This window comes from Anastrepha obliqua, chromosome 5, assembly GCF_027943255.1.
Source record: "Anastrepha obliqua isolate idAnaObli1 chromosome 5, idAnaObli1_1.0, whole genome shotgun sequence".
Taxonomy (NCBI): domain Eukaryota; kingdom Metazoa; phylum Arthropoda; class Insecta; order Diptera; family Tephritidae; genus Anastrepha; species Anastrepha obliqua.
The window spans coordinates 88,883,612-88,905,979 of record NC_072896.1 but is presented as its reverse complement, the minus strand read 5'-3'; the positions used below and the strand labels follow the sequence as shown (position 1 = coordinate 88,905,979).

Sequence of the window (22,368 nt, the reverse complement as noted above, 5' to 3'; positions counted from 1 at the left end):
TCCTTTTTTAAATGTTAGAGAAGTTCTTTTTTCATCGCATCATCACTGGCGATGAAAAATGTTTAATAGATACAACGATAATCCTAAGCGTCGAAAATGTTGGAGTCTGCCAGGTGAGCCAGGTCCATCGACAGCGAAAAAAAAAAATATTCATGCTTTACAAGTTATGTTGTGCATCTGGTGGGATCAGAAGGGTGTCATCTATTACGAACTCCTTAAACCATTTGAAACCATCACAGGCGATCGTTACCGACTGCTGCTAATGCGTTGGAATCGAGCTCTCACAGAAAAGCGGCCGGATTGGGACGGTAGACATGACAACTGATTTTGCTGCATGACAACGCCACGCCACACGTTGCTGCATCAGTACAGAAATATTGAGAGACTGAATTGGGAAATCTTATCTGCTTTTGAAAAACATAAAAAATTCGTGCTTGATCGACGGATTTTTTTTTTCAAAAATTTCGATTTTTTTCAATACATAATTAATTGTTGGTTTTTTCTCGAAAATCTGAAAAATATTTTCTGAAAATTTATTGAAAATCATCATTTTTTGGGGCCTCTGACTACCCCTAACCCCTTCAATAATTCGTAACTATGGATGGAAGGAAAGGACGGAAACTTATTCCCATACCCAAAAATTTGAAAAAAAGTATTAATTAAAAAAAAAAAAGTAATGGTCAACACACAGGAACAGATTGAATGAATTCTAAAATAACAAAAATGCATTTATTATAAAACAAACAATTCCAATAAATCATTTTTAGGATACCAAATCAGCATTTCATTAAATTTTTTAGGCCGCTTTTCTTTAATCTTTTCTTCAATCTTATCAAACAAATACAGGCGCCAACAATGGAATTTTTGGGCAGAAATGCACTCGTATTTCTATTGCTATTATGATATCATAGAACACGACAGCAAAGTAGTTGGGGGACTGCTGCTGAAGTGGCAGTTCCTGGTTGCATATAAAAGTCCGACTTGATCTGGTAACGACTGTCGGAGTTGTTGTTGTTGCAGCACAAGTCATCAAGCCCTGCTAGTGCGGTGTAGTTATTGCTCGTCATCGACTAAAACGATATGCCATCATCTAACGATAGACCCCGGAAACATGTCCTTTCGACGAGTTGTAGCTGAAGCTCTTCGTCTGCGATAGGTGATGTTCGGACTCTGATGACGGCATAAGGGGGTGAGAAGTTTAGGAAAATGGTAAGACACTCCCAATGAATGTCATTCAATATCTGTCTATGAACTGTCTGGTTCAATAGTTGTACTCAGTCCTGGACTTCGTCAGTTTAGTTAAAGAGATGCCTGATAACTCTCCTGGAAGGTCGCTCAGGCTCCAACTAGTGCCCACAGGGGTGGTTCTTGCGGTAGGAACCCCCTTAGGAATTGCTTGTTGAGCGTCTTACTCTGCTCTTTAACCGAAATGACAGTAGCCTCGTTGTGAAGATGTTGCAGGGGAGACATCAGGCTGTCCTGATGGTAGTATTCTGACAGGTCTGAAGCTTAGTTCACTACGAATCCCTAGTATCAGGCGACCAATTGGGCGCAGCGTAATTCAAAATTGTTTTAAATGTCGCCAGCAACACTTCGTTGTCTTTGTCTCCAAATGCTACTGGCCACTACTATTCGCCAAGCGTTATCAAGTGGCGAATAGATGAAGCAACTGGTATAAATAAAAATATCTTGGTAGCACTGGAAAACAGCTGCCAAAAATTACATTTGTTTAAAATTTCCTACGGAGTATTAATATGTCCGCGTTCATACAGGGAAACATTTGTTGCTTCTACTCGTTTAACTTCGTTCTTCTCAATGTTGTTATTCACTGTAGACCAAAAACTAACAATTGCGAGGTATATGAACATGACCAAATGAGAAAACGCACAGCTGAAACAACAAAAGTATCCCCGTATGAATGCGGTCTAATCAAACTCTTTTGAAAGAGATTTGGGAGCATTGAAAATTATGAGTTATATCAGTTTTATGAGGAACTCGTTAGTGGGAAATCTTGCTCGGTAACTTTATTACAATGCATTCACATGCAAATTTTTCGTCAAGTGAGCAGAGCCTAGAGATAGCGAGCAGAAAAGGTGCGAATCGAAGGCGCCTGTTGTTAGACCACCACAGACGTAACCTAATCTAACAGTGTGAAAACAAGTCGTGGCACAATTGCTGCGATTCTCAACAGGCTTTTAAAATAATTTCTAAACATGAGCCGCCATTGAGCGTTAATAAATAAAATATTGTAATAAAACGAACTTACCCCGAAGTTCAGATTAACCCCACGCATACCACAATAGAACTGGTGTTAGATGAAACCGTTAGAGTTAAGCTGTTTTTGCTGGTTTCAAAGTAATAAATTGCAAGCTTTCAAAGCAGTAATTAAAATTTGCAATATCTACCAGTTTTAAGATGACTTCTTAAAGTACAGTTACGGTAGATTTAAACTCAGCAATTTTTGTTTCACAGTAACAAAATCTTATGTGGAAATTAATTCTTTTGCTACAAATGTATGTTAGCTCAAAAAAAAAAATTATTAAAAAACAAAAGTAGAAAAACATGAAACACGAGTATGTAAATGTCTGCGCAAGCAAGTCAGGTTTGTAATTAACAACTAATTAACTGAGCAAATTTTATTTGCAAACTCGATTTCAATGCTGATTCACTGCAGGTGTTGAAGTGACTTTGGAAAAAAGAATTTATTGTACGTGTTCTGAAAATTTCGAAATTCTCAAATGTTTACAACGAATCGTCGGCATGAATCATCTCACGGAAACAATAGTAATAAAATTAATGTATGTACATATGTATGCAAACGATTGGGCTAAATGGAATTTTGAGAATTTTGGTATATTCATAAAAAATTATAAAAACACGGTGGCGATGATAAAATAAAATGATAAAAAATAAAATTAATTTAGATATATAAGGTGGGCCATGTAAAATTTGCTTTTTGAATCGAATATAAAACATAACTAATCAATATTTTTTTAAACTTTTTTTTTATTTTGAAGATTGAACATTGTCATTTATGAATGAAAAATAATATCGTTCAAATGACTGCCGCGACTGGCTTTACAGTAGACCATTCGATCAACCCAATTCTTAAGCACATTTTCGATTGTTTCATGAATGGCAACTTTGATTTCGTGTTTTAAAGCATCAATCGTCTCTGGATGGTTCGCATAGCATTTGTCCTTAACGGCTCTCCACAAAAAATAGTCCAACGGGCTTAAATCACAGCTCCGAGGCGGCCAATTGATATCGGAATTCAAAAACGGAGCCAAAAGTTCGAGTGTAACTTTGGCAGTGTGACAAATTGCACCGCCCTGTTGAAACCAAATGTCGTCCATGTCATCCTCTTCAATTTTTGGAAACAAAAACTCGTTGAGCATGTCACGGTAACGCTCGCCATTTACTGTAACCAAGGAAGAAGAAGAAGACTCACCACTTTGGAAATAGGTTTTCAATATTTCCCAATTTTGTTCAAGCGTATAGCGTCCCATTTCGTAAATGTCAAACCTTTAAGTAAATTATGAACACATTTGACATGTCATTTGTGTTAACATTCTCAAAAAAATAGGTGGTTCAAAAAGCAAACGCTATATGGCCCACCCTGTATAAACTTTGTGAGCAACCATTAAAAATATGATATTATCAAAGGCCGGCCAGTGGACTTTGTGAATACCTCACCATACAATTAAATGATATTTCGATATTTTTTTATACTTTAATTTAATATAATTTAAATATTTTGGTATTTCAAAGATATTTTGGAAATAAAAAAGTGCTTATGAAAAAAAATGAAAAAAAGTAAAAGTAAATGAGTGTAAAAAATGAAGAAAACGAGAATAAGAAATTGAGGAAAAAAATGTATCTGAAAAGCAATCAGCAAGTGTGCGTTAATTTACGCACAAGAATATCATTTATGCTAATATTTACGAAAATTTTAATTCAAGCGAGAATACACACGGAAATTGGAACAGATCATTGACGTCAGTCTGGTACATCGAAGATAAACAAATCGCGATTAATTGAATAAACACTCCAAAATTCAATTTGAAAACGGTTCTAAATGATGCGATACAGGGTTCGAATCGGCACAGACAGTCGTAAACGAGCAACTTGTCACGGAAAACTGTGAATGAGGGGTTGGTGACAGCCCTCTTGTTGACTTTTATCGTAGTTCGGAACATAATCGCATAACATTTGAGAAAATTTTAGAAAAATGTAAATTAATAAACAAAATAAAAACATATAATACCATATACCAAAAAATAATAATAATAAAAAAAGATAACAAAAAAAATATTAATAAAAAAATAACAATAAAAGAAAAATGATAATAAAAAATAATTTAAAAAAATAGTTAAAACGAGGAATAGAGGTAGTAAATACTTACAAAAAAAAAAAAATAATAATAAAAAAATAATAATAAAAAAATAATAATAAATAATAATAATAATAAAAAAATAATAATAAAAGAAATAATAATAAAAAAAGTTAAAACGCATGCTAAAATGAGGTAGTAAATACTTACAAAAAATAATAATAATAAAAAAAAAAATAATATTAAAACAAAAATTTATTAATAAAAATAGTTAAAACGCATATTGAAATGAGGTAGTAAATACTTACAGAAAAATAAAAATAATAATAATAATAAAATAAAAAAATAATATTAAAAAAAAAAATTATTAAAAAAAATAGTTAAAACGCATATTGAAATGAAGTAATAAATACTTACAAAAAAAATAATAATAATAAAATAAAAATAATAAAAAAATAATAGTAAAAATAAATAGTAAAAATAAATAAAAATAAAAAAAATAATAATAATAAACTTGAACTTAGTCCAATGAAAAATTCAAAACAGATATAGGGGGAAAGTACCGAACGCAAATCTTGCTGAAATTTGTTGGTGCAGTAAGCACGTGTTGGAGGATCTTGATCATGAAGAAGTTGAAGCTGGAGCAGTAGATTCAGCATTGAAACCACACGAGCATCGCGTGTGACTCAGATTATGGTAACAGCGATGATTCCGCTGCTGCGGCTGCTTTTACACGCTCCAAAACGTCACGGCCGAAAAGAGCAAGAAAATAAAGCATAAAAAGTTGTTGCATATATTTATTTTCTGTGGACTTACAGATTCTTTGTACAAAGATTTGGTGTGACGCAACCCCTAGTGAAATTTTATGACAAACAATTTTCTAGAACATTTTAACTCTCTAACGACCTTCAAAACGCCATTTTATGCGGACTTTCTAAAAAAGGGGACAAAAGGTCCCCTTTGTGCTCTGCAAAATTATTTCTCGTAAAATTTTACCAACAATATTTCTTAGCAACATATTTTTCCTCAGTATGTATTTTAACTTTTTTTTTTATTTCTAAAACACTTAGGCAAAATATTGCAAATTAAAAATAACCATAGGAAAGAAATTTGACCAAAGAATGCAAAACGATTTTGAGGTTTTATGTAGTAATTTTCTTCCATCCGGCCTTAGAATTATTGCGCTCGCAAAAATGCTGTTGCACAGTGTTGTTTCAAGACTAGCTATGGTGAATTGAACACAAAAAAAAAAGCATAAAAGGAAGTGATGACGCAATCCTGACACAATTCCGTTTTGGATATTGCAGTAGGTAAAACTCCCACTTATCTATGTAGAACTGACCCGGGCATGCTTAAAATATGTGTGAAGGTATCCCATGTAACACTAACCACCACTTCAAATATCCACTCACTCAAAAGGGGTGTTTGCCCATTTCTCCGGTCCTACCCTGTTTCTTGCTCCGGCTGTTAGATGAAATAGACGATGACTTCACTGCACTGTGTAGGATTTTATAAAATGCTAAAACAACAAAAAACAGAACAAAAAGTGTTGATGCAGTTTATGTTCGCACACATCAACATAGCCAAAAATTTGCCCAAAACTAGAAAAGTAAATGGGAACGAGACAATAAATGCGGCAAGATCTCTGTTTGAGGACGCAAAGTTGTGGATAAAAACTGTATTCTTAATATTTTTGATCAAAACTAAGGATTGGGAACGAAGACAGTTTCGTAGCTCTATCTGTGGTACATTTTCGTTCTCACGACTGTAGGTTCTACGTTACCGGAACGACAGGTATTTATATCCGGTCAAAGACAGTCACTCAAACAGATTTCCTCAAATATTTGTGGGCAATGTTACTGTTACAAAAACAAGAACTGGGAACGAAATGACAGAAGTTACTGTTTGCGGCTAAGGGCAACTTCTGCTCTCTTATTGAGGAAATAGAGGAAAAACAAAGAAGATCATCAGAGAAATTCTCTGAACCCATGAATGGGCCACATTAGATCTTTCAGGTCGCAATGCTAAATGTCCTCACAATAATAATAATAAAGACGACTAAGTGGCTTAATTCAGGCTTAGCCAGAGTAAACTTTCATTTAGAAAAACTTTGAAAGGGGGAACAGTTGAAGGAGTTCTTCATTGTAGCAGTTGGACTTGAAACTTAAGTGGAGAGGAACAGGCTTAAGCAAGCGTTTAGGAATGCAAGAATATCCTCAACTTCAGCAAGTGTCTCTGCTGTATATACAGTGGCACACACCTAACTAGCAAGACTATACATACCATCAATGGAGTGTGATATTGACCACACCAGTAAAAATCTTACAGCTACAGGGTGGGCCATATAACGTTTGCTTTTTGAACCACCTATTTTTTTGAGAATGGTAACACAAATGACATCTCAAATGTGTTCATAATTTACTTAAAGGTTTGAAATTTACGAAATGGGACGCTATACGCTTGAACAAAACTGGGAAATATTGAAAACCTATTTCCAAAGTGGTGAGTCTTCTTCTTCTTTTCTGATTTTCACATCGGTGGCTACGTCAATAAGCAAAATTTCCCGATTTGGGGCTCAGAAAATCCACACGTTCCTGTAGAGAAGCAAATGCATCCACAACGAGTCACTGTTTGATGCGGTTTTTGGTCTGGCGGCATCATCGGGCCATTTTTTTTTTCGAAATTGAGCGAGGAGCCGCGGTTACAGTAAATGGCGAGCATTACCGTGACATGCTCAACGAGTTGTTTCCAAAAATTGAAGAGGATGACATGAACGACATTTGGTTTCAACAGGACGGTGCAACTTGTCACACTGCCAAAATTACACTCGAACTTTTAGCTACCGTTTTTGAAAACCAAATAATCAGCCGAAATTCCGATATCAATTGGCCGCCTCGAAGCTGTGATTTAAGGGGTAACACCACTGTACACGCGTAAAATAAACACGATTTTTAAAGAATTTTTTTTGTATAGAAGGAAAGGGGAAACAATCAGTCTGATTTGGGAAGTACTATATACTAAAATACAAAACTACAAAGTTTGATCGAAAAATTTTACAAAATGGCGGCATTGGAGACATTTTTGTAATGTGGTTTCTCTTGAAGGAGCTCCGCGGCACGCAGCATAGAGGGTGCAAATTTTAATCTGGAACAAAGAAACATTTTTTTTCTTAATCTAGATAAGAATAGCTAGAGAAACACGTAGGGGATTTAAAAAATATTTATTTTTGTGGAATTAGCAAGCATTTGAAGGAAAAAACTCTATTTTGGACTAAAAAAACGGCACTTAAATAATTATAACAATCATTTAAATTAATCTATCGAAAATCCCCTACGCTCTTCTCTTAAGAAGGTTATTATACAGACGTAGTGAAAAACCTGATTAAAAATATTTAAAATTGTTTGAGTTATGCTGCGTGCCAATTTCAGAAAACGTGTTTTGAGAAAAACGCGTTAAAAGTTTGGAAATTTGGAGAAGTCGTTAGGTAGCAGTCACTAACGCTTGGTTAAAAGCTTAAAATATTTATGAAATAAACTTCGGTAACGTATAAAACTTTTTGTTCTGTATTTTAAAAGGTTCAAAGAATTTTTTAAGCTTATAAAAAAAATATCAATTTTTTGAAATTTCTACAGTGGTGTTACCCCTTAAGCCCGTTGGATTATTTTTTGTGGGGAGCCGTTAAGGACAAATGCTATGCGAACCATCCAGAGACGATTGATGCTTTAAAACACGAAATCGAAGTTGCCATTCATGAAATTGGAGCCCAAACAATCGAAAATGTGCTTAAAAGTTGGGTTGATCGAATGGCCTACTGTAAAGCCAGTCGTGGCAGTTATTTGAACGATATTATTTTTTATTCATAAATGACAATGTTCAATCTTCAAAATAAAAAAAAAAGTTTGAAAAAATATTGATTTTTTTTTTTTATAGCCGATTCAAAAAGCAAATTTTACATGGCCCACCCTATAAGTTCTTGGAATGAAAAATGTATGGGGCATATTTTATGTTATTACAAAAACAAAAACAACCCAATAAAACCGTTTTAAAAAGAGCATCCTGATGAGACTAATATAACAATTTTTTGGTTATCATTTAAAAAAAAGCCATTTGCTAATTTTAAAAACAAATATCCCAACTGAATTTGCTGCTAATTAGGTGAACAAAGCCTTTCTGTTTGTCCAGTTGGCGACGGCGCCGAAACGTGATCTTTGCTTAATTTACAAGCAAATATTTGAGCGCAGATCATATGTTCGCACCCGTGACGACAATGCCACGCAAAGCGCGCTTGGCAATCATTTCATATAATTTTTTGTTTACTTTGTTTTGTTTTTGGCCACTGGCGACACAGCTTCTAACAATGATTGTAGGTAATCTCAATTAGCATAGTGACAAATGCGCGTATGTATATATAGGGAGAGGAAAAATAACACCAACCTTAAAATCAAGTCAAAACGGGCAACAAAAAAACTAAAAATAGAAAAAGCAAAAAAAATAATAATGAGAGAAAAAATCACACAACCTTTTCGTGCACGCTCATTTATGTCATTTGGAGTTGCATACAACAGTAAAGTAAAGGTGTATCTGTTTGAGAAAAAAATGTATATGTATGCACATTTGTATAAAAACTGCAGCCACTAATTTCGTATATACTTAGTTAATGTTGTTGTTGCAGCAGTTAATCTTTTGCTTTGGCTTTTATCGTGCTTATAAAGGTAATTTTTTTACCACAAAAAAAAAAGTAAAAAAAAAGTAAAAAAAAATGTGATTTAGCTACCGCTTTTGTAACTTCTAACAAAAACTTAAACAAAAAATCGCCAAGGCATAAATATTTAAATTTTTTAAGTATTAAATTACGCAGTGTTGGACTATGAATGAACAAGAAATGTGTTCGCTTGTTGATTTTTCAAGTCATTGATAGAAAAAGCTCTGCGATTCAATTGGAAGGTGGATTTGATATTTATGTAAGTTTTGCGCATACATTAATTCTGAAAAACATTTATATTTGCTGTTCAAAAATACTTAATTAAACCATTAGAGAGGTTGCTGATAGGTTGGTATAATTCAAAGAATTAGATAACTGATCAGTCAGTGGATGAAAAGACGTGGCTTTCAGAAAGACCGAAAAAGCTTTTAGCTTGGGTTTTCCGATACCAATATTTGACGGAGGAAGATTGGTCGATTGTTCTGTGGTCTGATGAATCGAACTTCGAGAAAGGTTTAGTTTGCATCATTTGAAAATATTAACAACCATTGCTTCTTACCCTAGTAAAATGAACAACACAAATCTTATACGACGGTTTTTCCCCCTTTTCTACAGGTATTTGGCACACCTGCTGTGACATTCGTGAGGCGACGGGTTGCCGAGGAATACCAACCAGATCGCGAGGTGCCTACTGCTAAGCTGGCTGGTTATGATGTTAGCGAAATGTTCATTTGCGAGGGTCGCATGGACAGACAAAAGTACAAAAATGTATTATAAACTGTAGTTTTGCCTGCGTTAACGCGCATTTTCGACGACACTAATTTTGATAAGAGTGCAATTCCAACAAGATAATGCTGCTTCTCACAAATTAGCGACTACGATGCATTGGTTAAGAGACTCCAAGAAATGCTTGAATTCACGAGTGGAGCGCCATAAGTAGAGCCGAATTTGCAAAGCTTGTACGCTGCATGCCCCAGGGGATTGCTGCTATTACTAAAGCAAAGGGTGGGCCTACTAAATATTAATATTTTTATCAGGAATTCCTTTTATTTCTACTGATTTATTAATAAAAAATCATTGATTCCTTTTTTAAAACGAAAAATTCAGTTATTAATGGGGGACAAATATTTTTGGTCAAGTATAAGGACTATGGTTAAGTTCGTGCGGTTTTTTTTCGAAATTTGAAACTTTATTGACGTAAAATGGTTACAAATTTAATATTCAAAGTATTGTCCATCGCTTGCTACTACTTTTTCCCATCTTTCTGGCAATTCACGGATTCCCTTTGTGAAAAATTCGGTCGGTTTTGCCGCAATCCACGAATCGATCCATTTTTTGACTTCATCGTAATTACGGAAGTGCTGGTCAGCCAGGCCATGTTGCATCGATCGGAAGAGATAGTAATCGGATGGCGCAAGGTCTGGACTATACGGCGGGTGGGGTAGGACATCCCATTTGAGCGTTTCTAAGTATGTTTTGACCATTTGTGCAACATGTGGCCGAGCATTGTCATGTTGCAAAATAACTTTGTCGTGTCTATCGGCGTATTGCGGCCGTTTTTCTCGCAGTGCTCGGCTCAAACGCATCAATTGTCGTCGGTAGACATCCCCCGTAATCGTTTCATTCGGTTTCAGTAGCTCATAATACACAACACCCAGCTGGTCCCACCAGATACACAGCATAACCTTCAGGCCATGAATATTCTACGCCGACGTCGATGTTGAAGCATGGCCAGGGTATCCATACGTTGCCCGACGTTTTGGATTGTCGTAATGGACCCACTTTTCATCGCCAGTCACAATTCGATGCAAAAAACCCTTTCTTTTGTGCCGTTGAAGCAGTTGTTCGCATGCCATAAAACGGCGTTCAACGTCTCTTGGCTTCAATTCATACGGCACCCAATGGCCTACCTTTCGGATCATTCCCATGGCTTTTAAACGTTTGGAAATGGTTGATTGATCAACTCCCAAAGTTTTTGCAACCTCTTCTTGCGTTTGAGCCGGATCTTGATCGAGCAATTCCTCCAATTCGGTATCCATGAACTTTGGCGGCGCACCCTCGCGTTCTTCGTCTTCCAAGCCAAAATTACCACTTTTAAAGCGTGCAAACCACTTCTGGCACGTTCGCTCAGCTAGAGCATGCTCACCATAAACTTCCACCAAGATACGATGACTTTCGGCTGCTTTTTTCTTCATATTAAAATAATGAAGAAGAATTCCCCGCAAAAACACATTATTTGGCACGAAATTCGACATTTTCAAGTGTGGTAAAAATATTGTTGTTTACGCTTCAAATAAAAAACTTATACTGACGTTTGTGCCTTACGACAGTAGCTCTCCAATGAATGTTTGGAAATGTGGATCGATGGAATAATAATCAAGTTACGCCATCTGTTGTAAAACCGTAAGGAACTTATTCATAGTCCTATTATATATGGAAAAAAGGTGCGGAAGCGCAGGTTGGATTCTGAAAGAATCACCACTTAAACCAACCAATGTATGAAAAAATTCCTCAAAAAAAGAAATATTGCATTCTTGCATTTTCGTCTATATAATTTACTATATTTTTAAGCGGCACTAAAAATGAAATGATCAGTTAAGAAACACCCCAAGTTCAATATTGTAATAGTGGCAAAATTGCGTATTTGTCAACCGAGTCTGTCTGTCAAATCTTTTGAAGTGAAATTACCTTCTAAAAATTATCATATCATTGGATAACCTACATTTTTATAAAAATAAAATAATAAATAAATTTTGCAAAATACCGCTGCGCTGTTAATGTGACCACTTACATAAATACACTTACATAAATACATACCTATATATTAAATTTTGTTTATGCGAATCTGATTATGCGAATCATCACCTGATTTGACTTACTAATCAGTTAACTGGCACGCTGATTTGACGACTATGCTTTCTGCCTTAGTTTATCAATTTTGTGTATATGTATGTATGTGTGTAGTTGTGTCGTGCATACACACACATGTATGTATGTGTGTCTATATTTTTGTATTCATAGCGACTACCTGGAAATTTGTTAATAAATTCTATGGAATTTTCTGTGAGACAAGTGAAAAAATAGATTACCATAAAAAAGGCTGCTGAGCAATTGCTTACGAAAATACGAAAATAGATAAGCGTTTAAGCTGGCAGTGCTTTAAAAAGAAGCATAAGATTGATAAGGCAAATGTGCGCAAGGTTGAAAAAATGTGCTGCAGATATTTTTCAAGGTTTCTTCTTCATCTATTAATTTTATATTTGCGTTATATAACAAAATAATCTAATCAATAGAAACAGCGGGAAATGTTTATTTATTGACAGCAACAAGAACAGCAAATTTAAGAACTGAAATCATTAAATTCGTTCTAATGACTTTTAATATACACGCAGACCACAAAGTTTGCGTACACCTTACAAATATTTTTAAATTGATTAAAAATACAATACAAATTAAAAAAAAAATAATAAAAAAAAAAATAAAAAGTTGAAAAAATATTTTGTTTATTTATTCTTTCATTACCTTCTAAAGTTCCAAAAGCAAAAGAAAATAACGAGGTTCCTCACTTAATTGTTTACACAACGGTAAATAATTGCAGCCACCTGTAAACGTAGGAACCAGAAAATCTGCGTACAGTTTGTTTCTTTTAATAATACCGTTATTTTTTAGGATTTTTTCTCGTTTTTGCGCATTTTTCATTTTTCATTATTTGTTATTATAATTGATCGGTTAGCGAACTCAGTGGCAAATTTTATTTATTTATGGAAACCAAAGGAAAATAATTAAGTGTAGCAGAAAGAAAAATAACTATAAAATTGTAGAAAGGTACACATAATTCTCGAAATATTGGCAAAGCCATTGAGAGAATGTTTTCCGCCGTTCAGCGCGTGGTAAACCATTACAAGCACATCGGGAATTTAACATCTAAGCCCAGGTCTGAGCGTCCAAGAACACTATCAGTCCGAGAAGAGCGCAGCATAACGAATATGGCAAAGGTTAACACTAGAATCACATCATTAAAAATTGTTGAAAACGTAAACCAAACATTTAAAAATATTACAAAAAAATTACAAAATGCTATGTATGTAGCTTCCATGGTATAGCCACTCGAAGAAAGCAGTTTATTTCACTTGTGAACAGAGGAAAGGTCATTGAATTCGCTAATAATTATGTATATAAATAAAGGCTTAGTCTGAGTTTAGGAAAAAAGTCATTTCTTCAGGCGGAAGCAATTTTTGTATTTTTGGGATAAGAGGTCGTCAAATTCCTTGGCGCAAATCAGGCACTGCTCTTGAAAATTTTGTTGGTACATTCAAGCACGGCGCTGGTGAAGTTATGGCGTGGGGGTGAATCGCGGCAAGTTGTGTTTATTGAATTGACGATGCATAAATGCGGGTATTTGAATATTTTAACACAATGGCGCCCGGGAACGAGATTTATCGTTTTCATTAAACATTTGAGCCGTTTTCTTTGAAAGTGGTGTAAGTCCATTTTATATTATATGGAGCTATTTAAGGGCTTGCATTTGAATGGTTTGAAAAATATTGGAATATGTTAAAGCACTGATTTTATGTCTTTTTTTAATATTAAATTGATTTAAATTTATAATGTAATCATTTTTTAGGTGTGATTAACAAAAATGTTTACTTTTAATGTCTTTAGAATGACTTACACCACTTTCAAAGTCAACAGAAAGTAAAAAAAGTGGGCCGTCTTATTTGAAAGTGGTGTAAGTCCATTTTGACAAAAAATTAGTTAATGATAAGAACAAAGAAAATTTTAACAAATTTTTTTGGAAAAAGTGTATAAATAAAAAGTTGACAGTAATTTGTATTAATTTTTATCATTAACTAATTTTTTGTCAAAATGGACTTACACCACTTTCAAAGAAATCGGCTCATTTGTAGGTGACGGGGAACGAGACTATTAGACTTACTCTGACTAAATAAAAAAAATATTTCTTCAAATATATATTTGATTTCAAAAAGTTTTCGAAGTTTTATTACACGTCTCTCAAAGTCATTTTCAGGTCTAAAATCACCGGTCTTTCGACAGTTTCGACAGCTTGTAATAATAAGTAAGAAGGCTTTGCGAAGTTTTATGGCCGCAGAATGGGCGAAGATTACAACTGAGGAAACAGAGAAGTTAGTAAACTCAATGCCAAATAGATTGAGTGAAGTCCTAAAACATCGTTGCTGTACACCCCAATAATTTGTTTTGGGTTTTTATATTTTTTATAAAGCGTTTTCCATATGTTTTAAAACTGTACGCAGACTTTCTGGTTGCTATATTTACAGGGTACTGCAATGCTTTGCTGTGGTGTGAATAAAAATTCAATGAAAGAATAAAGAAATAAAATATGTTTTCAACTATTTATAAATTTATATTGTGTTTTTAATCAATTTAAAAATATGCCACCAAAATTTACCTATACATATGCATACTGTAATTCTAATAAATAGATACATACATACATATATCCGGCCGAGGACTGTCGTAAAATATAAGGAGAGCTTTCTGTGATGTTGCAGCAAGAACAAAAACAACAATTTTTTTAACAACAATGCATCTGGATTGTAAAGAGTCTTAAGTTAGATAAATCGGTGCCAAAGATCTTGAGAATTGGGTGTATTTGTAAAATAGCAAGAATATAGAGCGACAGATAATAAAAAGGCAAAACCAAATATTTGAAGTAAATACGATTTTTCCCATAAATTGTTTAGCTATATTCAGAAGAGTTGAAAAGGTAAGCGAAATTTATTTTACAAATTAAGAAACGAGATAATTCATAAAGTAGAAGTGGAATGAATGTTAAGTAATACATAAATAAATACTCATACTGAGCAGCAGATACTGCAGGCGCTTGAAGTGGTTGTTAGCGCTCTGGTGCCATGTCGCGATAAAGGCAAACAAGCGTAGTACTTCTAGATAAATATTATACTTATGTATGTATGTATGTATGTATGTGTGGGTAAGTGCGCTAGAGTCGACAATATAAACAAGTAGAGGCGATAAAAAGGCTGGACGACCCTGTAACAGGAAAATAGGAAGAGGTCTGGGCAGTGGTTACTCGTACTAATGTATGTATGTATGTATGTATGTACTTACATGTTTTCACATATATATACAAATAATCATATCCATACATAAATAAAAAAAAACATAGCCAAGCGTAATGTTTGTGGTGTATACTTCAGCTGAGAAATCAGTTGTGGTATATACCTACATACATATATACATACATATTGTACATATGTACACACATATTTCATTTTCTTCGGCATAATTTTTTCTTACAATGCATTGTTTTGTCTTTTGGTTGACCCGTTTTTGATTAACTGTAATTAAGCTCAATTAGGTCGGAAGTTTGCACTTCGTTAATTACTACAACTGTTTAATATTTTTAAAGCGTATTTTATGACAAAAAAAATGTATTTTCTATTTTTTATTTTGAATATGGGATATATGTATAAATCAAATCTACAAATTATAAAAAATTTAAGTATGTAGGTGCCAGCTTAGTTGGCGCAAGCAAACTATCATTGAATGGAATGCTGTAGCGTAATAATTAAATTATGTATCAAAAAAATAAAAAACACAGATTGAAAGAGGACTAATTATTCTTAAATATCTGAATTTTACTTTCTTTAATTCTGTTTTTTTTTACAAAAACACAAAAAAAAAAATAAAAAAAAAATCACTTTTCCCATTGAGCAGCTTAATTGAGGCAAAACATGACAGGGTTTTCCAATAGCAGGTGCTATTTCGAGAGATGATTAACTATTTTTTATGGCCGGAATTGGATGGTGTTGATGTGGACAACGTTTATTTTTAACAAGACGGCGCTACGTGCCACACAAGCAACGAAACTATTGATCTTTTACGGAAAAAGTTTCCGGACCGTGTTATCTCTTGAAGAGGTGAGCACAATTGGCCACCGAAATCTTGTGATTTAACACCTTTGAATTTTTGTTTTGGGGCCACGTGAAAGAGAAGGTCTACGCCAACAGCTCAGGGTCGATTCAAGACCTCAAGGATGGAATTTGTAAGGTTATCGAGGACATAGGGCAGCTACTTTGCAATTCGGTTATGGAAAATTTCATGAAAAGGATATTGTCCAGTAAGCCTGGTCGTGGTGGTCATTTGCCTGATGTTGTTTTCCACTATTACCGGTATACCTTCCTATTTATAATGAAATAAACATCCGATCGTTTACATTAAAAAAATAGCATTTTTCTTTGAATATCAAAATAACGCCTCTTATTGGAAAACCCTTTATTTAGTTGCGTTATTGGCTTCACAGTTTCAGCATAGGAGCTAAGACTTGGTGTCAATCTTCGAAAATCAAAAAAATCGTACAAATTTATCGCTGAGTCACTTGGACGACTTAAAAATGTTGTTGTTGTTAATGCCCTTAAGCCCAAAAAATTCACATAATTGTGACTCTTTATTTAATGAGATCCTTTTAAGCTATCAAAGACCACTGCAGCTGAAATCCACAACGAAGTAAAGGGTGTTTTTTTTAGAGGTTAGGTTTTCAAGATGAAATAAAACGTATATAATTTAATGTTATGGCCAAGAATTTAGCTTTATTATAAAGATAAGGGTTTGCCATTATGTTTTAAAAATGATTTCCGGCAAGTGGCCGCCGCGGCTGGCTCGAATAAATTCCAGCCGAGAGGCCCAATTTTCGACCGCTTTTTGCTGCAATTGGGGCCGTATGTCAGCAATAACGCGCCGAATATTCTCTTCCAAGACGTCAATCGTCTCGGGCTTATCTGCGTAGACAAGCGACTTCACATAGCCCCACAAGAAATAGTCCAGCGGTGTTATATCGCACGATCTTGGAGGCCACGTCACAGGTCCACGGCGCGAGATAATGCGCTCACCAAAAGTTTCCTTCAATAAATCGATTGTTGCGTTGGCTGTATGGCATGTAGCGCCGTCTTGTTGGAACCAAAGGTCGTCCACATCAACATCGTCCAATTCAGGCACGAAAAAGTCATTAATCATGGCTCTATAGCGCTCTCCATTGACTGTAACATTATGGCCGGCTTCATTTTTAAAGAAATATGGACCAATGATTCCATCTGCCCATAGAGCACATCAAACAGTGACTTTTTGAGGATGTAACGGCGTCTCAGCAATGGCTTGTGGATTATGTTCACTCCAAATGCGACAATTTTGCTTATTGACATACCCATTCAACCAAAAGTGAGCTTCATCGCTGAACAAGATTTTCTTCGATGCGTCGCGCGAACCGAACCATTATTTTCGTAATAAATTTGCAAGATTTGCAAATGTTGTTCAGGTGTAAGTCTATTCATTATGAAATGGCAAACCAAACTGAGCATAAATCAAGTGACAGCTGTCAAAAAGACCATCTACGAAAAAAGTAGTGCCAACTTGAAAACCTAACCTCTAAAAAAAACACCCTTTATTAGCGAGAGACATTTCCTCTGTTAAATGAAGCCAATTTAAGGAAGACGAAAAGTTTTGCTCAAGAACACAAGTCATGATGTGGACCAGAGGGTATGAAGAAATGGTACAAAATAAAAAAACATAAAGTTATTTGGAAATGATGCTGGACTAAATGTCAGACGTCATAACCAATAAAATGCACACATTTATTCACAGGGACATATTTCAAGAAGTGATGTTACTATTTGCTGAGGAGCAGATGCCACTTCGGAGGCTTTTTATGCAAGATAATGACCCAAAGTACTCACTATTAGTACCTCAATGGTTTTTATAAAATAATGGTAAAGTTGTGGATTGGGCAGGTCAGTCACACGACCTAAACCCTGTTGAAAAACCTTAAAACCTTTGGGGAGATTTAAAGAAGCGGATCGGGAAGGAAACATTCAAAAATAAGAAGGATTTCTGGCAAAAAATTAAAGAGCTATAGCATGCCATTCCCACAGAAACCTGCCGTAGGATTATTAATTCTGTGCCAAATCAAATACCTACAAAAAATGATTGGACACAGCGGTTATTGATTAAACTTCGATAATGTAAATAGCAGTTTTAATAAAATCACCAAATTATTTTTGTATTACATATGTACATATATTTCTATTTCGTGCCTATTTGAATAACCACATGAATATTTCCTTTTTGTTCCTATTTTTAGGTTAGGTTTATTTGGCTTATCTGAATAGATCTCACATAGACCACAAGCGTTACCAGTGTTGTTGCAGTCGCGTTAAACATAGTTCGTGAAACATGTCTTGGCGAGTTTTAATAGACAGTTCCAACTTTTGTCAGCAATATCCTTTAAAGATGAAAAGTATACCGATCCTAGGTAGTTGTGACGAGTTCTGCTTAGAGCAGGACAGTGGCAAGGGGGGTGTTCTAACGTACCCCTTTCTTTTTCGCATGAGTGACACGCTCATATTGTCACTAGTTTAATGGGTTACATACGTCCAGAATTAAAAAAAAATCAATTTTTTTTTACAGATTATTATTCTTTATAGTTTTAGGCGTATTTCTGTGGAAGTCGATTGTAAAAATTCTCCATAAATACAAAGTTATGGTAGAAAAAGTAACTGCCCGACGAGAGTTTGATGTGCACAGGTAGCTGTCCTTTAAAGTTGAAACTCGTTTTTCTCGCAACTACTTTTTCCGGTAGGGTCTGCATGATAACTCATACAGTTTTTAATATTTTTTGATGCGGTTTTCTTTTTTAATATTCGAAAGTGTTTTCAAGCTATATAGAGCCGGATTTTTGATATTTTTATTAAACAATTTTATAAAATATAATTAAAGTGTGACATTTATGACGTAAAACGCATACTTTTTTTTCAATGCTGTAAATTGCAAAATTTTTCGAAATTCAAAAATCCGGCTCGACAGACTTTAACTAAAACTTTAGACAGATCCATCAACATTTCAAGGAGAAATGATGCAGACCGTGGAGCAACTTTTTTTCATTGTACTTTGGGCCACGTGATTTTTTATATACGAATTTTTGTAAAGAAAAATTAAAATACTTTTTTTTTATAAAGTTGAAGTAGTAATTAACAATGTGAAAATTTTTTTATATTTATTTCTATTGTTATCCCTTCGAAAAACAGTTTATCTTTTTGCGCATTTTTGGCGCTGCTGGATATATGTATGATATGTAACCGCTTAAGTTTTAAAAGATCCTTGAATTATTGTTTATATTTTTTGTGTGAATCTATGAAATAAAAACCGCAGCAATTGAATATTTTTTATTATTTATATAAAAGTCTTGCATTTTCCGTATGAATGTGGGAGGTACCTACATATTTGAATGACCACATCTGTATGTATGTGTTTACATTTCTATATATGTACATACATGCCTACATATGCATAAAAAAGTGACACTCAAAGTTAATAATAATTGGAAAACTCCTCAAGAAAACAAAACTTTAACCTCTTACAACGAAAAACGTACGAGTAATTACATACAAATTTTCATATATTAATGTTAATTTTATGCATGATTTGAGTATTATACTCATATGGAAATTATGTAAATTTTGTGGCAAACGGAAAGGCAATAATGCAAAACCTAAAACTACATTTATGTATGCATCCACAACCACACACTTACGGCGGCGATAAATGTGCGTGCGCCGTTGTAAAAAACTTAAGTAACGAAAAAATCGTTGATAAATGCGCCGGCTTGTCTGGCTGCTGCTGTCGCCGACTGCTACATGACAATAATCGTGATTACAATGATGATTACACACAGGTGCGCACGTACATATGCATAAATAAATGTAGAGATATATGAATAAGAAGTGAATGCAGGCTGTTGTTGACAAAGTGACAAACAGCCTGCCAGCCAACCAGTTAGTCAGTTGAGTCGTCATGTTAAAACTGCCAATGACTACGAACGACCCGATATGTGCGGTTAATTCATAAATTATTAAACAGTCTCCATGTCGAGGAAGTGCATACAATGCAAATGCAATGTCATACAGTCAGGCAGAAGAAGTAGCAGCGGTAGTAGAAGAAAAATGTGACACGCTCTGCCACAACAAAACAAACAAACCAGCGAAAAAATGACTCCACACATACACTAACGACCGGCCCACTACATCAAACACTGACGTCTATTTGAACGCACTGGTGACGGCTGAGCGGTGTACACACATACATATATTTTCATCTCTCTTTTTTTGGTTTGTTGCACTTTTTTCGTTTACTGTTGGTGTGAATTTTTATATGCCTCATTGCAGTCTCGTGACTGCACAGCAATTTGAAAGGTATTGGTGGTGGGTTGTGGGAGGTGCCTGATGACGTTCATATTTGCAGTGGCTTGGCAGGGGCTGAAAAGTGCTTTGGTATGTTGTACATGTTGTACATTTTTTTCATTTTCTCCCCTCTAAGTCTACCGCCTACTACAGTTGAGAAATGCTACTGCGTTTTGTTGTTGGTGACCTTGGCAAGGATGCTGACATTCACAGGCTGTTATTGACATTAGAGATTTATAAAAATAAACACTTGCCATGTGATAAGGATGCGCAAGTTGTAAAAATTGTTTCGTAACATTTACTGATTTTACAAAATAACTTGCATATATTTTCCATTTTCACTTACTTGTTAAAGGTTTTTTGGTAGTCTTTAATTTGTTTTCTTGAGAACTCATGAAATTCCGTGTAGACGTTAACCACCTTGAATTGGTGCGGCACCTCAATGCCTGCCTCTTGTGAATCCATAATCACTTGCCTACGATTCAATATATGTGTTAATTCTGACGAATCACTTCCTGCGGAGGAGTCGCAGCTGCCTGGACGTCCCAGCGATGGCCTGTTCGTGCTGCCATTGCTGATGGGTATACCGGTCACCGAAGAGGATGCAGATGAGGCATTTGATGACACCGACATTTTTCAAATAAATTCTATTTGTGTCTCGTAGCGTTGAAGTGTTCACTTAAAACAGGGCGTATATCCCGAATCGTTGTTCCTTGCACTTTTACGGTTCGCTGCAATTGCAGGTGTACACAAGTGTTTTGCTTGTTTGTTTTAATATTTTCCTTCCAATTTTTTTTACAGCGGGTAGGTCATCAAGTACACACCCTTATCACGTAGGAATACGAATGATAGGACAAAAAGGATATCAGACAAAACTCGCACAATGACACTGAGAAACAGTTTGACTATTCGATTTTCGGCAACGATGGAACAATGATACAGAAAATGTTTAAAAATACAAAACGCGCACAAACTTTCGACGAGTTACAGTTGCAGCGCAAGTATGAGTAGGTAGCGAAATCGAAATGTGTGAGCTCGATGGTAAGTTTTTAAACCGCACTTTGTCAAATTTCACTTATTGGTGGTAGAACACGAATACAAACAAAAAAATCTTTGTATTTTTATTTTTAAATTCAACTTCGCTTTTTGATTATAAAATAATATCCGTTACTTTATACAGCACAACGGCCGACACACAAATTGTACGTCCACACGAAACAACCAAAATAATTGTAATGAAACGAAAACCACAACACTGGTCGAACTGGCCTTTTCTAATATGACGAAGGCTGCCGTCTTGACAATAAATTAATTTACAACACTTAGTATTGCCAGATTTCACAATTCATCTTTTCAACACTTAAAGCGCAGTTAGTCTATACTGCATTAACGTAACTTAACTTAACTTAAGAAACGTGGGAAGCTGTAGTCTTTAAATAGCTTTACATAGAAGGAGAGCGGACATGCCGTATTTTCGATTTTAGAATACTTGAAAAGAATTTATTTTATGTGGAATTATAACGAGCATACTTTTTACCCTTTTACATTATTCGATGGTATATTCCGCGCACATAAACTCTATCTTATCACTAAGAGCGGAATAGTACGCGCGAGCAAAAGCTCTCTCTTATAACTAAAATGGGAACAGTTCGGGCAAACAAAAACTCTCTCTTATCACGAATAACGAAATAATCCGAAATAAATAATAAAGTTTGAGGAAAATAAATAATTTTGGTAATCCTGTAACATATTTTTTTTATTAGAACAAAAAGTAAATGTTTTGCCGACGCAAGATATTATTAACGTAAGATATTTTGAGTACATCGCGCCGTTCGAGCGGTGATGCAAAAGAGATAAACAGACGTATCAGAAAAAAAAAGTTGCCAAGTTCTTAAGTGAAGTTATGTCTGAACTTATTGAGTTTTTACTGCCGACAAGATTTTCAGGGTGTGTGACAGTGCGCTAAAATCCCGTTTTAAGGGGGTATTCTAGTCTAGAAATTTGAAAAAATCGAAAATTTTTTTTTTCAAAATTCGATAGTTTAGGTATTCAAAAATATCTCCCTAAAAGGATTTTGCAAAATTCGAATTATTTTCGAAATTACA

The 22,368-nt window shown here is 34.8% G+C and overlaps 1 protein-coding gene across 1 annotated transcript in view; it reads right to left on the bottom strand.

Moving 5' to 3' along the window:
- LOC129247892 (EF-hand domain-containing protein D2 homolog) overlaps positions 1–21,502 on the bottom strand; it is a 74,248-nt gene extending 52,746 nt beyond the window's left edge. Inside the window, exon 1 of the mRNA XM_054887253.1 lies at positions 20,610–21,502. Coding sequence (XP_054743228.1) covers positions 20,610–20,896 — 287 coding nt within the window. The 5' untranslated portion in view covers positions 20,897–21,502. The remainder of the gene's footprint in view (positions 1–20,609) is intronic.
- Positions 21,503–22,368: the final 866 nt, after the last annotated feature.